The following is a 12,203-nucleotide window of genomic DNA, read 5'->3' as shown; positions in this document are numbered from 1 at the left end:
TCCCTCCCTCTCTCTCTCTCAATTTGGTTTTTTGAGACAGGGTTTCTCTGTATAGCCGTGGCTGTCCTGGAACTAACTCTGTAGACCAGGCTGGCCTCGAACTCAGAAATTCACCTGTCTCTGCCTCCCAAATGCTGGGATTAAAGGCGCCACCACACCCAGCGGTGTGCATGCTCTTAACTGCTGAGTCATCTTTCCAGCTAACCACTGAATTGATAATATACCTAAATGGTAACTAGAAATTAGATGAGCTACTAAAAACATTTAAAGAAAAGAGGAATAGGCTTATATCACTGGTCTTGGTCCCCAAAACTAACCAAGCAATACATTCATGTAGAAATCAATTAAAACATTTTCTTTTGTATATGAATACTTCTCTGCATGTATGTATATGCACCGTGTGTGTTCCTGGTACCCATGGAGGCCAACAGAAGGTGTTGGCTTCTCCTTGGAACTATAGTTCTGAGCCACCATATAGATGTTGCAAACCAAACCTGGTTCTCTGCAAGAGCAACAAGTATTTATAACTGCTGAGCCTGTTCAAAGTCCAGTCTGTCATGTAAATTTTGATGTTCTAATTTTAGTATTTAAAACTAGTAACAGAGAACTGCTGCTGAGGCAGATAGGTGGCAATGCCTATATTACAGCAGTCAGTAGTAGGTGGAGATTAAGGCCAACCTGCCCACTGAACTGGTCTCAAAAAAAAAAAAAAAACAAAAAAAACAAAAAACCAACCCAACCCACTGGTTCAGAGGATCTCTCAGTAGGTCCAGGTGCTTGCCAACAAGCCTGACAATCTGAGTTTGACTCCTGGGATCCACATGGCGGGAGAGAACTGACTTCTGAAAGTTGTCCCCTGACCTGCAGACATGTTCACTCTTCAAATAAATGAAATAAAAATTAAAACAAAGGGCTGGAGAGATGGCTCAGTGGTTAAGAGCGCCGACTGCTCTTCTGAAGGTCATGAGTTCAAATCCCAGCAACCACATGATGACACACAACCATCTATAATGAGATCTGACTCCCTCTTCTGGAGTGTCTGAAGACAGCTACAGTGTACTTAGATATATATCTTTAAAAAAAAATTAAAACAAAAACAAGTCCCAAACTGTTTTTTTTTTTTTTTAAGATTTATTTATATGTAAGTACACTGAAACTATCTTCAGACGCATCAGAAGAGGGCGTCAGATCTCATTATGGATGGTTGTGAGTCACCATGTGGTTGCTGGGATTTGAACTCAGGACCTCTGGAAGAACAGCTAATGTTCTTAACCACTGAGCTCTCTTTCTCCAGCCCCAAGTCCCAAACTGTTAACAGCCAATGTGAGATGGCTCAGTGGGTAAAGGACATTTGCTGAGTAAGTCTAGAGACCTGAGTTAGGTCTGGGAACCCAGGTAAGGCAGTAGGAGAAAACTAATTAGAAACTTCTCTGACCCCCACATGTAGCACTAGTAATAAAGAGGAAAAAAAGCCGTGACTTGAAATGGTCCTTCCAAGTTAATGTGTTAGACATTTTTTGGGGTGGGGGGTGGGGGTACAAGAGGCGCTGTCCTGGCTGTCCTGGACTTCGATTTGTAGACCAGGACTCACAGAGACCACCTGCCTCTGCCTCCTGAGTGCTGGGATTAAAGGCATGCCCACCACTGGCTAGAAACATTTTTAAAATAAAATTTATTTTTAATTATATGTATGTATGTTATGTGTATATATATATATATACATGTCTGTAGGTATCTGCAGAGGTCAGTCAGAATAGGGTGTCAGATCCCTAGAGTTGCAGTTACAGGTGGTTGTGAGCCAGCCAACGTGAGTGGTGAAACTACCTGAACCATCTTTCCTGCCTGTGTGACGATGTATCCCCGATGTAAAAACTTTGAGAAGTGTGGTATGGTAAGAGATCCCGTCTCACAGACAGATCAGTGTCCCCACTCAAGAAGTGAATTAGTCATGATGGATGGTAATGCGACTGTTCCTTTCTCTACCTATCATCTTCTGCTATTGAATGACAGCAAGAAGGTCCTTGTAGATGCTAGGATCCTAATGTTGAAGTTCTAGCTTTCACAACATGAGGCAAAGCAAATAATGTTCTACTGTTTATAAATTATGCAAGCTTAGAAATGATGTAGCATAAGTAGAAAGTATTTAAACAAGAACTTTGTTTCTAAAGTACTATCATTTTAATTGCTAAGCTGCATAAAATGGTGTTAAATGCATTTCATAAAAGGTATTTTACTGGAACTAGGTTTCAGAAAATTCAGAAACAGTCTATTCACACTATCCTGAACAAAGTAAGTTCATGAAGGCTGTCAGAACAAACTGAGGTCAATGCATGGCCGGAGACTCAGCCTAATGGGTGGCAATCACACTTGAACTGAGTCAATAAATAAGTTTGTCTTTAAGGATATCTTACTTTTTAAAGGATATCTTACTTTTTTTTTTTAGATTCAACTCTTTTTGTTATGTTTTAATTTTTTTGTGTTTTGCCTTCGTGTGTATCTACACACCAAAGCTATGCAATACCCAGATGATAGTGATCCCCTGGAAATAGGGTTAGTAAGCAACCACGTGGGTGTGGAAATTGAACCCTAAAACACCGAGTCATCTCTTTAGACTCATGGTTGTGTGTGTGTGTGTGTTTGTTTTTGAAAAATGGCCTTATTATCTTGACCAGGCTGGCTTTAATTTTGTGGGTTTAAGTGATATTCTTTTTTTTTTTGGTTTTTTGAGACAGGGTTTCTCTGTGTAGCCCTGGCTGTCCTGGAACTCACTCTGTAGACTCGAACTCAGAAATCCGCCTGCCTCTGCCTCCCAAGTGCTGAGATTAAAGGAGTGCACCACCACGCCTGGCTTCATTTAATTAATTTTAAAATTACATGTCTATATGTGTGTTTGTGCACATGTGACTGCAGGCGCCAACAGGGTCCAGAAGGTGGCTCTGACCCACTGGAATGCCAGGTACCACACTTGTGAGCTGGCTGGTGTGGATGCTGGGAACCAAGCCTGAATCCTCCACAAGAGCAATATGCACTCTTTTAAATTTTTTTTTTTTTTAAAAAGATAGTGTCTCACTATATAGCTTTGTCTGTCTTAGAACTTACTCTGTAGACTAGGCTGGCCTCTAACTCAGAGATCTACTTGCCTCTGCCTCCGGAGTGCTGGTACTAAGGCTGTGCACCACTATTCTGGTAGTGATATACACCCTTAACCACTGAGCCATCTCTTCAACCCCAACTTTCATAAAAACTTGGCAGAGGGCTGGATATCTCAGTGGTTAAAAATATCTGCTGCTTTTCCATAAGACCCAATTTGGTTCCCAGAATCAATATCAGGTGGCTTACAACTTCCTATACCTTACAAACACACACACACACCACATAAAGAAAAAAAAATTAAAAATCTTAAAAAAACAAAACAAAAACAAAGAAACAACAACAACAAAAATCTCATAAACCCTAGTTAAGGCAAGTTTGACAATGCCTGTAAACAATGTCATCGCTCAGGAGGGTAAGGCAGAAGAATTGAGAATTTGAGAACAGTGAGGGCTACATAGTGAAATCAGAGTTCAAAATAATGTAAAACCTCAAATTACCCTCTTCCTTCTCAAAAAAGAAGCAAGAAATAAAAGTATGGTGAGATAAAGCACTATTCACGGGGCAGGGAAGATGGTCCAGAAGTTAAGAGCACTGTGGCTCTTGCAGAGGACCTGGCTTTAGTTCCCAGCACTCCCATGGTGGCTCACAGCCATCCAAAAGACCAGTTTTGATCTCTCTGGTCACCAATGGTTCACATACATTTAGGCAATAGATCCACACACATAAAAGTTATCCATTCAGGAAATGAGTGCGACAGCTTTGCTGAAGGTAAAGGACCCTTAGGCAATCTATACCTGGACTCCTTGGTGGTGATGACAGGAGATAGCTGATTGGTTGCTAGCCAGGCCCAGGCTTCTCCTTGTGCTGCTTCTCCTCCAAACTGCAACTTAATGCACCTGCAATGAAAATGGCCCCACACCGGTAACCAAATGCTGCAGTGAGCCCCTTTATTTTGCTATTACAAATGGGCAGATAAGACAATTTTAAGCCAGGTGGTGGTGGTGCACATCTTTGATCCCAGCACTCAGGAGGCAGAGGCAGTTGATCTATGAGTTAGAGGCCAGCCTGGACTATAGAGTGAGTTCCAGGACAGTCCTGTGTCAATAAACCAAAATATAAAGTTTGATTGAAAATTATTTTAATTATTATGGGTGTTTTGCCTCTTATGTCTGTGTACCGTTTACATGCCTGGTATCTGTGGAGGTCAAGTAGTCAATATTCTTAGCTATTGCTCTACCTCTCCAGCCTCCCCAAATCACAATGTTTCAAAAATATTTTCATTCATGAAGCATGTTACTAATAGCTATAACGTCAATAAAAAGTGGTCTGTAACTTCAGCCCTTAAAAGGCTAGAGTAAGCTGGGCGTGGTGGCGCATGCCTTTAATCCCAGAACTTGGGAGGCAGAGGCAGGCAGATTTCTGTGTTCGAGGCCAGCCTGGTCTACAGAGTGAGTTCCAGGACAGACAGGGCTACACAGAGAAACCCTGTCTCGGAAAACCAAAAAAAAAAAAAAAAAGTAGCAGCAGGACTCAGCCTGGGCTCCATGGAGAAAAACCTTATCTCAAAAAATAATTGCTAGGAACAGAATCTACGAAGGACCCTACATGTTAGGTAAGTGTACCCTGTGTTAAACTGACAGCTTCTAATTCATTTTTAGGGACAATACTCAGTAGTCGAAGTGCCCACTATGCAAGTGAAGAGCACAAGTTTGGTCCCCAGTAGCCAAATAAAAACGTGGGCATGGTGACATGCCAGTAACTCCAGTGTTGGGAAAGTAAAGAAAAGGAGAGCTCCTAAGCTCACGGGCCCATCAGGCCAGTCTAATGGACAAGCCCCAGGCCCTGGTGAAAGATCATGTGTCAAAACCCAAGGTGGAAAGAGAAAAAAAAAAAAAACAAAAAACAAAAAACCCAAGGTGGACAGCGTCCATGGAAAGTGTCTTCTGGCACACACATGAACACACAAGGAAGAGGAAATGAGAAAGGAATAATTTTCTTTCTTTTTTTAAAAAAAGATTTATTTTATGCATATATGAGTACACGGTCAACATCATTATCTTCAGACACACCAGAAGAGGGCATTAGATAGAATTACAGATGGGTGTGAGCCACCATGTGGTTGTTGGGATTTGAACTCAGGACCTTTGGAAGAGCAGTCAGTGCTCTTATCCTCTGGAACCATCTCCAGCTCAAGATTTTTTTTTTTTTAATACATGGTCTTACATAGCTAAGACTGGCCTCAGATCAATTTTCTTGTCTTTACCTCTCAAATACTGGTACTGGAGCTCCACTTCACCTAAATAGATTATTTGTTTTAAAATAAAACTATAAGTTATTAAAAAATTTTAAAAATTCTTGCAAAATCCAAACGGAGCATCTATTTATAATAGTTTAGCAGCTTCTGATAACTGTATCATGTTAAAGAATATGACAGAATCTCTGCATTAGAAAACTAAGGCTATTGGGGCTGGAGAGATGGGCTAGCAGTTAAGAGCACCGACTGTGGTTCAGAGGTCCTGAGTTCAATTTCTGGCAACCACATGGTAGCCTATAACCATCTGTAATGGGATCTGATGCCTTTTTCTGGTGTCTGAAGAGAGCAACGGTGTATATAAATTCACATAAATAAATCTTTTTTTTTTGTTGGTTTTTTTTTTTTTTTTTTGGAGACAGGGTTTCTCTGTGTAGCCCTGGCTGTCCTGGAACTCACTCTGTAGACAAGGCTGGCCTTGAACTCAGAAATCCGCCTGTCTCTGCCTCCCAAGTGCTGGGATTAAAGGCGTGAGCCACCACCGCCCGGCTGAAATAAGTAAATCTTAAAAAAAAAAAAAAAAGAAAGAAAAAGAAAAAAGAAAGGAAAAAAAATTAAGGCTATAAAAATGTAATTTTTACTTACTTGAAAGCAAGCCCTTCAAAGACTGGTGTTAATGGAAGCTTAAAAGTCTCACAGAGTGATATGGCAGTATCAAAGAGGCCAGCCTGAACCAGGAGAGCGCCCATTTCCTTTGCTGATGAACTTCCTGTGGGAATGGAATATGGTTACTTAGTGCACCTTAGGGCATATGTAAGCAAGATATGTAAACGCTCTGATAATGAACAAGTATCTCTGCCTTAGCCCCACTTACCCCATTACCCTACTGCCTGGTCCCGCATCACTGGTCGGGTTGGATAGTAGTCAAGTTCCTACCTGCAATGGCAATCGCTGATGGATCATGCCGAGCCAACATGAGGCGAATTCGAGCTAAAGAACATTCTTTCTCGAGATCTTCCAATTCCAGAATTTCAATTTGCCGATTGGCTGGAAAACAAATAAATTTTATTATCCAAAGAATAAGTGTCTACTAGATGAATTTGTCAATTTCAAGGGGGACATTAAATAACATTCCACTTTTGGGGAGTGAGGGTGGGACAAAGTTTCTCAGTTTAATTTTTCAAGTTATAGAGGAAGAAATGAAGAAAAAAGAGGAATCAGCAAAAATTAAGCAATGTCCCTCACACACACACACACACACACACACACACAGAGCTGACTCAAGCAAAGAATTAGAATCAAAACCTGCAGTTGGGGAGTGCTTAGTGTTTCAAACATGTAACTTATTTAGCTCTTACAATTGCTTAAGTGAGAGAGGCAGAATTAAATCTGGAGTCCAAGCTCTCTGTGAAGACTACCATCCCCTGGTCATAAAGGATCCTGATGAAGATGTTTGGTATTGAGTTGACCTGAACACAGTATGCAACACACTTTTGCTTTCTACCCTTCTCCCCACCCCACCCCCAGGTCTCAGTACATAGCCCACACTAGCCTAGAACTTGTTATATTGACCAGGCTGGCCTCAAACACAGAGACACACTCATCTCTGCCCCAGAGGGCTGGGATTAAAGGCATGTGTCACCACACTTGGCTCTATTAAAGATCACCTACTGGGCAAGACTAGTTGGCCAGAGAGCTCTTGGGATCTTTCTGTGTCTTCTTTAGAGCTAGGTTACAGAAGCATAGCATATTCCTGGCTTCTTACGTGGGTGCTGGGGATCTGAACTCAGGTCCTCCTGCACGCACAGCAGGCACTTTACCACTGAACTGTTTCCTAAACTCAAACAAACACTTTCTAAAGTAATTATTTTCATTTCCTATATGACAGTATAGTATTTTCAAAGACCTCTTAAGACAACCTTTAGGAGATTACACCGTTGAAACTAAAGTAAAATGAAGCAATTTTACCATAGGTAATGATTATGTGTGATATTTGTAATATTATAGATAAGTAATGTTATCATCTGTTCTATATTACAATCACTATAACATTTTACACACACACACACACACACACACAACCTTAATCCATGTCTATTGAACTATAAATATGGCTACTATCCACAGATCAGAAATCCCTGGCTCACTTGGGGCAGCTGTGCACTCGCCATCATGATTCCGCTTAGGAGATGCTCCAGGGCGATCAGACTGAAAAACAAAAACTAGTGACTTAACTCTTAAAACATGATCTCATTTTTATAGTATTAACTGTGATTAGAGCATTCATGTTTAAATTATCGATAGAATGTTTAATACCTGGCAAGGACTTATTTTTATTTCAGTTAGCATAACTCTTTCACAGGGGTTCTGTAACCATAACAACAAAATGGAGCTGTTTGTCAAGAGGAGTCATTTGCCTACATGTTATTTACAACAAAGTCATAATTTGACTTGTATATAAATCACATCCTTTTCATTGGCTCCATAGTTCTATCATTCACTGGTAACCTTGGGCAATAGCTTAGTAAATTCTGACACTATATAACACAAAAAACTATCAGCAGGATAGGAAAAACTGTCTGACTTCTCTAACACAATTAAAAAGGACTAAAACTAAAAGCAGGTATTATTTATTAAGCTCTTTTTTTGAGACAGGGTCTCATGTACCCCAGGGTAGCCTTAAATTCTCTCTGTGGCCGAGGTTGGCCTGTACATCCTACTCCCGCCTTGACTTCAGTTCCTGAGTGCTGGGATTATAGGTATGCACCACCACCACCCGCATCCTCAGCAGACTCTTTAAATAAATGAAGCAAAATGAGATAACAGTTGAAAGGACAAAAACCCTATAATAATGAAATAAATCCTCCAAAGAAAAGTTTTCATACCACTGCCCCAGAGGCTGGCTGTACGATCCACGCATACTCTGGACGAATAAGCCGTAAACAATTAATAGCAGCCAGGTAACAGTTGGCTTGCTTCTCAAGTCCCCGGAGAGTTCGAACCTCTCTGCCAAGACGCATACCATATTCAAACATCACTGTACCAGCTATGAGGCAAGAGTAAATTAGACCAAAAAAAAAAAAAAAAAAAAGTTTATTTACAGATACAAACAGAATCTAGAATCTATTACACGTGAAAAACTAACACCTGAAGCAAAATTGAGTGTAACTTAAAATCACACATAAAAACTGTGATGAGAATATAGAGTATACCCTTGTGGCAAGCTCCTTTTGGGGGAATGGAAAAGTACAGAAGTTAAGAGTGTTGGCCTTGAATTCACTTTGTAGCTAAAGATGACTGTGAGTTCTGAATCCTGATTTACCTCCCAAGCAGTTCATTATAAGCACCACCCTGTCTAGCCATTTCTTCTCGTGTCTCTCTGTACATCTGTGTGTATATGAAGGCCAGAGGACAAACGTGGGTGGTGGTGTTCAGGATCTATGTACTTTATTTTTTTCTTTTTCTTTCTTTTTTTAAAGATTTATTTATTTATTATATGTAAGTAGACTGTAGCTGTCTTCAGACACTCCAGAAGAGGACGTCAGATCTTGTTACAGATGGTTGTGAGCCACCATGTGGTTGCTGGGATTTGAACTCGGGACCTTCGGAAGAGCAGTCGGGTGCTCTTACCCACTGAGCCATCTCACCAGCCCTGTACTTTATTTTTAAGGCAGGATCTCTTGATGGTCTAGAGCATGCAGTTAGGCTAAGCTAGCCAGCCATGGCCCAGATATCAAGACCTCACACCTGCTCACTGAGCACTCTCCCGACTGTGCTGCAGCCCTCACTTTACATCTGGCTTTGGAAAGCAGGCCAAGATGAGGTTACAATGCAGCATTATCCACTACATTCAAAATGCAGAAGCGATCCACGTACCCACTGATGGATGGGTAAGAAAAACGTGATATATTAATACACGTATGACATTTGTAGGGGATGTACTGGTGCTGACAATCAAATCCAGAACCTCAGGGGCTGAAGAGATGGCCCAGTAGTTAAGAGCACTGACTGTTCCTCCAGAGGACCTGGGTTCAATTCCTAGTACCCATATGGCAGCTCACAACTGTCTGTAACTCCAGGATCCAACACTCTTACACAGGTGTGCATGTAGGCACAATACCAATGCACATAAAATTAAAAAAAAAAATCCAATTCTCTACCACGGCACCATATAATTCAATCTTAAAAAGGGAAGTAAAAAGGAAATTCTAACACATGCGACTATATGGATGAAACCTAAAGTCAAGCTAACTGAAATAAGTCAGTTCCAAAGACAAGTATTGTAGATAAGTAGCCAAATTCAGGGAAGGCAACCAGAATAGCGTGTGCTGGGGATGGACAGGGGATGAACAGGGGCATGGAACTTCAGTTTTGAAGGAGGAAAAGTCTTGGAGAGTGATCATAAAACACTTGGAATGTCCCTGATCAGTGCACTTACAAACAGTTAAAATACAGGGGGAAAAGAAGGCTAGAAGTAGGTCAGATATAGAGCCTTTGCCTAATGCCTGGGTCAAGTCTGACCTCCAGTATAAAAAAAGAAAACAAAGACAAAAAGGGGGCTCTGATGAGATAGCTCTGTGAATAAAGGCACTAATCGTCAAACCTGACAACCTCCGCTTGACCTCTGGAACACACATGGCCAAAGGACAGAACTGACTTCTATACATTCCCTCTGATTTCCATAAGTCTGCCATAGCATGTGTGCACAGAATAAATTAAAGATCCTTCTAGAAGAGATGGCTTAGAGTTAAGAGCTGTACTACTTCTGCCAATGACTTGAGTTCAATTCCCAGCATCCATGTTGGGCAAAAAACCTGTACCTTTCAGAAGGCACGAACTAAGCCAGGAATGGTGGCACATGTCTCTAATACTACTATTTGGCTGTCTGAGGCAGGAGGATCATGAGTTGGAGACCAGGATAAGGCATACTTTAAGATCCTGTCTTAAAAAATTTTTTTTCTTCAGATTTTATTTTATCAGTTTTAATTATGTGTATAAGATGGAAGGAGGTGTATGTCAAGTGCCCATATAGAACATCAGATTCCTGAAGCTGGTAATTGTGAGCTATCTGATGTAGGGTTGTACCCAAACTCGAGTCCTAAGTAACAGAACTGTAAGGGCTCAGTTGCTGAGCCCTTTCTCCAGGCCCTATAGTTCTTTTTGAAAACTGGTAAAATGCACATGGCATAAAAATGACCATTTAGTGATTGTTTGTTTGTTTGTTTTTTACTTGTTTAAAAGTGTATAGCCATTTGTCTCTATGTATATCACCTAGTGTTCTGTGCATTCAGTACCTGAACTCTGGTCCTCATCATCATACACCAAGTACTCTTAACTACTGAGCTTGCTTTACTTTTATTTTTGTTGGTATAAGAGAATGTTGCCAACATGGTGGCACAAGCCTTTAAATACCAGCACCCGGGAGGAAGATCTCTGAGCTTGAGGCCAGCATGGGCTATCTAGTGAATTCAGAGACAGCCAGAGTTAGTGAGATCTTGTCTCAAAAGAAAAGAGAAGGAGATAATGCCCATAGTCATTCGCAGTAATCATGTATTAAGAGTCATGATACCTGTAATGTACTTTTTTAAAATTCTGTTTTATTTTTCTGAGATAGGGTTTTTCTATGCAGCCCTGGCTGTTCTGGAACTTGCTCTGTAGACTAGGCTGGCCTCAAACTCAGAGATCTGTCTGTCTCTGTCTGCCTCCTGTGTGCTGGAATTAAAGCTGTGTGAGCCATCACTGCCTGGCTAAATTGTGATCCTTTTAAAGAATTTGTACAATGTTGAAGGACTATGGCAATTTAACCATAGAGAAGACTATTATATTCAGGTGACCTAAGTAAATTTAAGAAGTTAAGCAGTTAGGATTTTACTCTAGGAAACAAAATAAAAATGGGAGATAGCCAAGGGCTCAGGAACTAAAACTAAGGAGCACAAAGTACTTCTAGTTTGGGAAAGTCAATACTCCCTTTACAGTCAGGTAGAAAATGAATGGAGTATATTCCAGTACCAGTTTACTGGAAGTCACTTGAAAATGTTTTAAAATAAGTGTATATGTATGTATGTATGTATATATATATATATATATATATATATATATATATATATATATAAAATCTTACATATAATTAAAGCACATGTCCTATACACAATGTCTCTGGAAATAGGGTTACCCTAACAAAGCTGCTTTTACCACCAAGGTTCTGGTTCAGCTGCTCACCTTTTCGATAATTGTGGCGGTAAATGTGAAAAGCATAAAGAAGTTCATAGTAATTGTGAGTCATAAGGTCCACAGCTCTAGCACGTGATTCAATTATTCCTACAACCTAACAAAAGATGAGCAATCAGATGTTGAAGTTAGTAGCAATCATGGCAGTCAAAAGACTTGTTACTAGACAAAAAAGTGGACAAATTAACTACCTCATTATGCAGATTCACGTAGGGAAACTCTACAAGATCCTGCAGTTGGGAGCGCTCACAAAGAACCACCACCAGCTGTCGCAAACAGTCCAGCTGCCTAGAAGGGAAGCAGCGGGTGGGGTGAGCTATCTTGGGGAGTTACACAGGCCTGGGAAACTGCCCTCTCTAAAACAACTGGGAGAGTACCTGCTGGAGTCCGGAATTTGGGTCAAGGCCTCATATGCTTGGCTATTATGACCCAAGTCCAAATGATGTTTGAAAATGCATGTTCTTAAGGTAGCCTAAATGAAATATCAAAAAAGAGTAACAGAAATTAACATGCCAAATTCATAACGAATCTTAAGGAAAACAACTGAATTTAGTTAATTTTTACCTGACTTTTCCAGTCATCACCCGCTTCAGTAATTGCTGATGTAGCAAGCTGAATAACCAGCTCAGGC

General features: G+C 40.6%; 1 protein-coding gene across 1 annotated transcript in view; it reads right to left on the bottom strand.

Moving 5' to 3' along the window:
• Nucleotides 1-12,203, bottom strand: part of Nup160 (nucleoporin 160) — a 59,946-nt gene that overhangs the window by 7,762 nt on the left and 39,981 nt on the right. The window contains exons 24-32 of the mRNA XM_021192749.2: nt 12,137-12,203; nt 11,950-12,044; nt 11,764-11,860; nt 11,564-11,669; nt 8,230-8,390; nt 7,492-7,552; nt 6,281-6,391; nt 5,990-6,113; nt 3,888-3,989 (exon numbers count right to left, since the gene is read on the bottom strand). The exon at nt 12,137-12,203 is cut by the window's right edge and continues 29 nt beyond it. Coding sequence (XP_021048408.1) covers nt 3,888-3,989; nt 5,990-6,113; nt 6,281-6,391; nt 7,492-7,552; nt 8,230-8,390; nt 11,564-11,669; nt 11,764-11,860; nt 11,950-12,044; nt 12,137-12,203 — 924 coding nt within the window. The remainder of the gene's footprint in view (nt 1-3,887; nt 3,990-5,989; nt 6,114-6,280; nt 6,392-7,491; nt 7,553-8,229; nt 8,391-11,563; nt 11,670-11,763; nt 11,861-11,949; nt 12,045-12,136) is intronic.

Source organism: Mus pahari, chromosome 3 (assembly GCF_900095145.1).
Source record: "Mus pahari chromosome 3, PAHARI_EIJ_v1.1, whole genome shotgun sequence".
NCBI lineage: Eukaryota > Metazoa > Chordata > Mammalia > Rodentia > Muridae > Mus > Mus pahari.
Note: the sequence above shows the minus strand (reverse complement) of the source record. Positions and strands in the feature narration are given on the sequence as shown.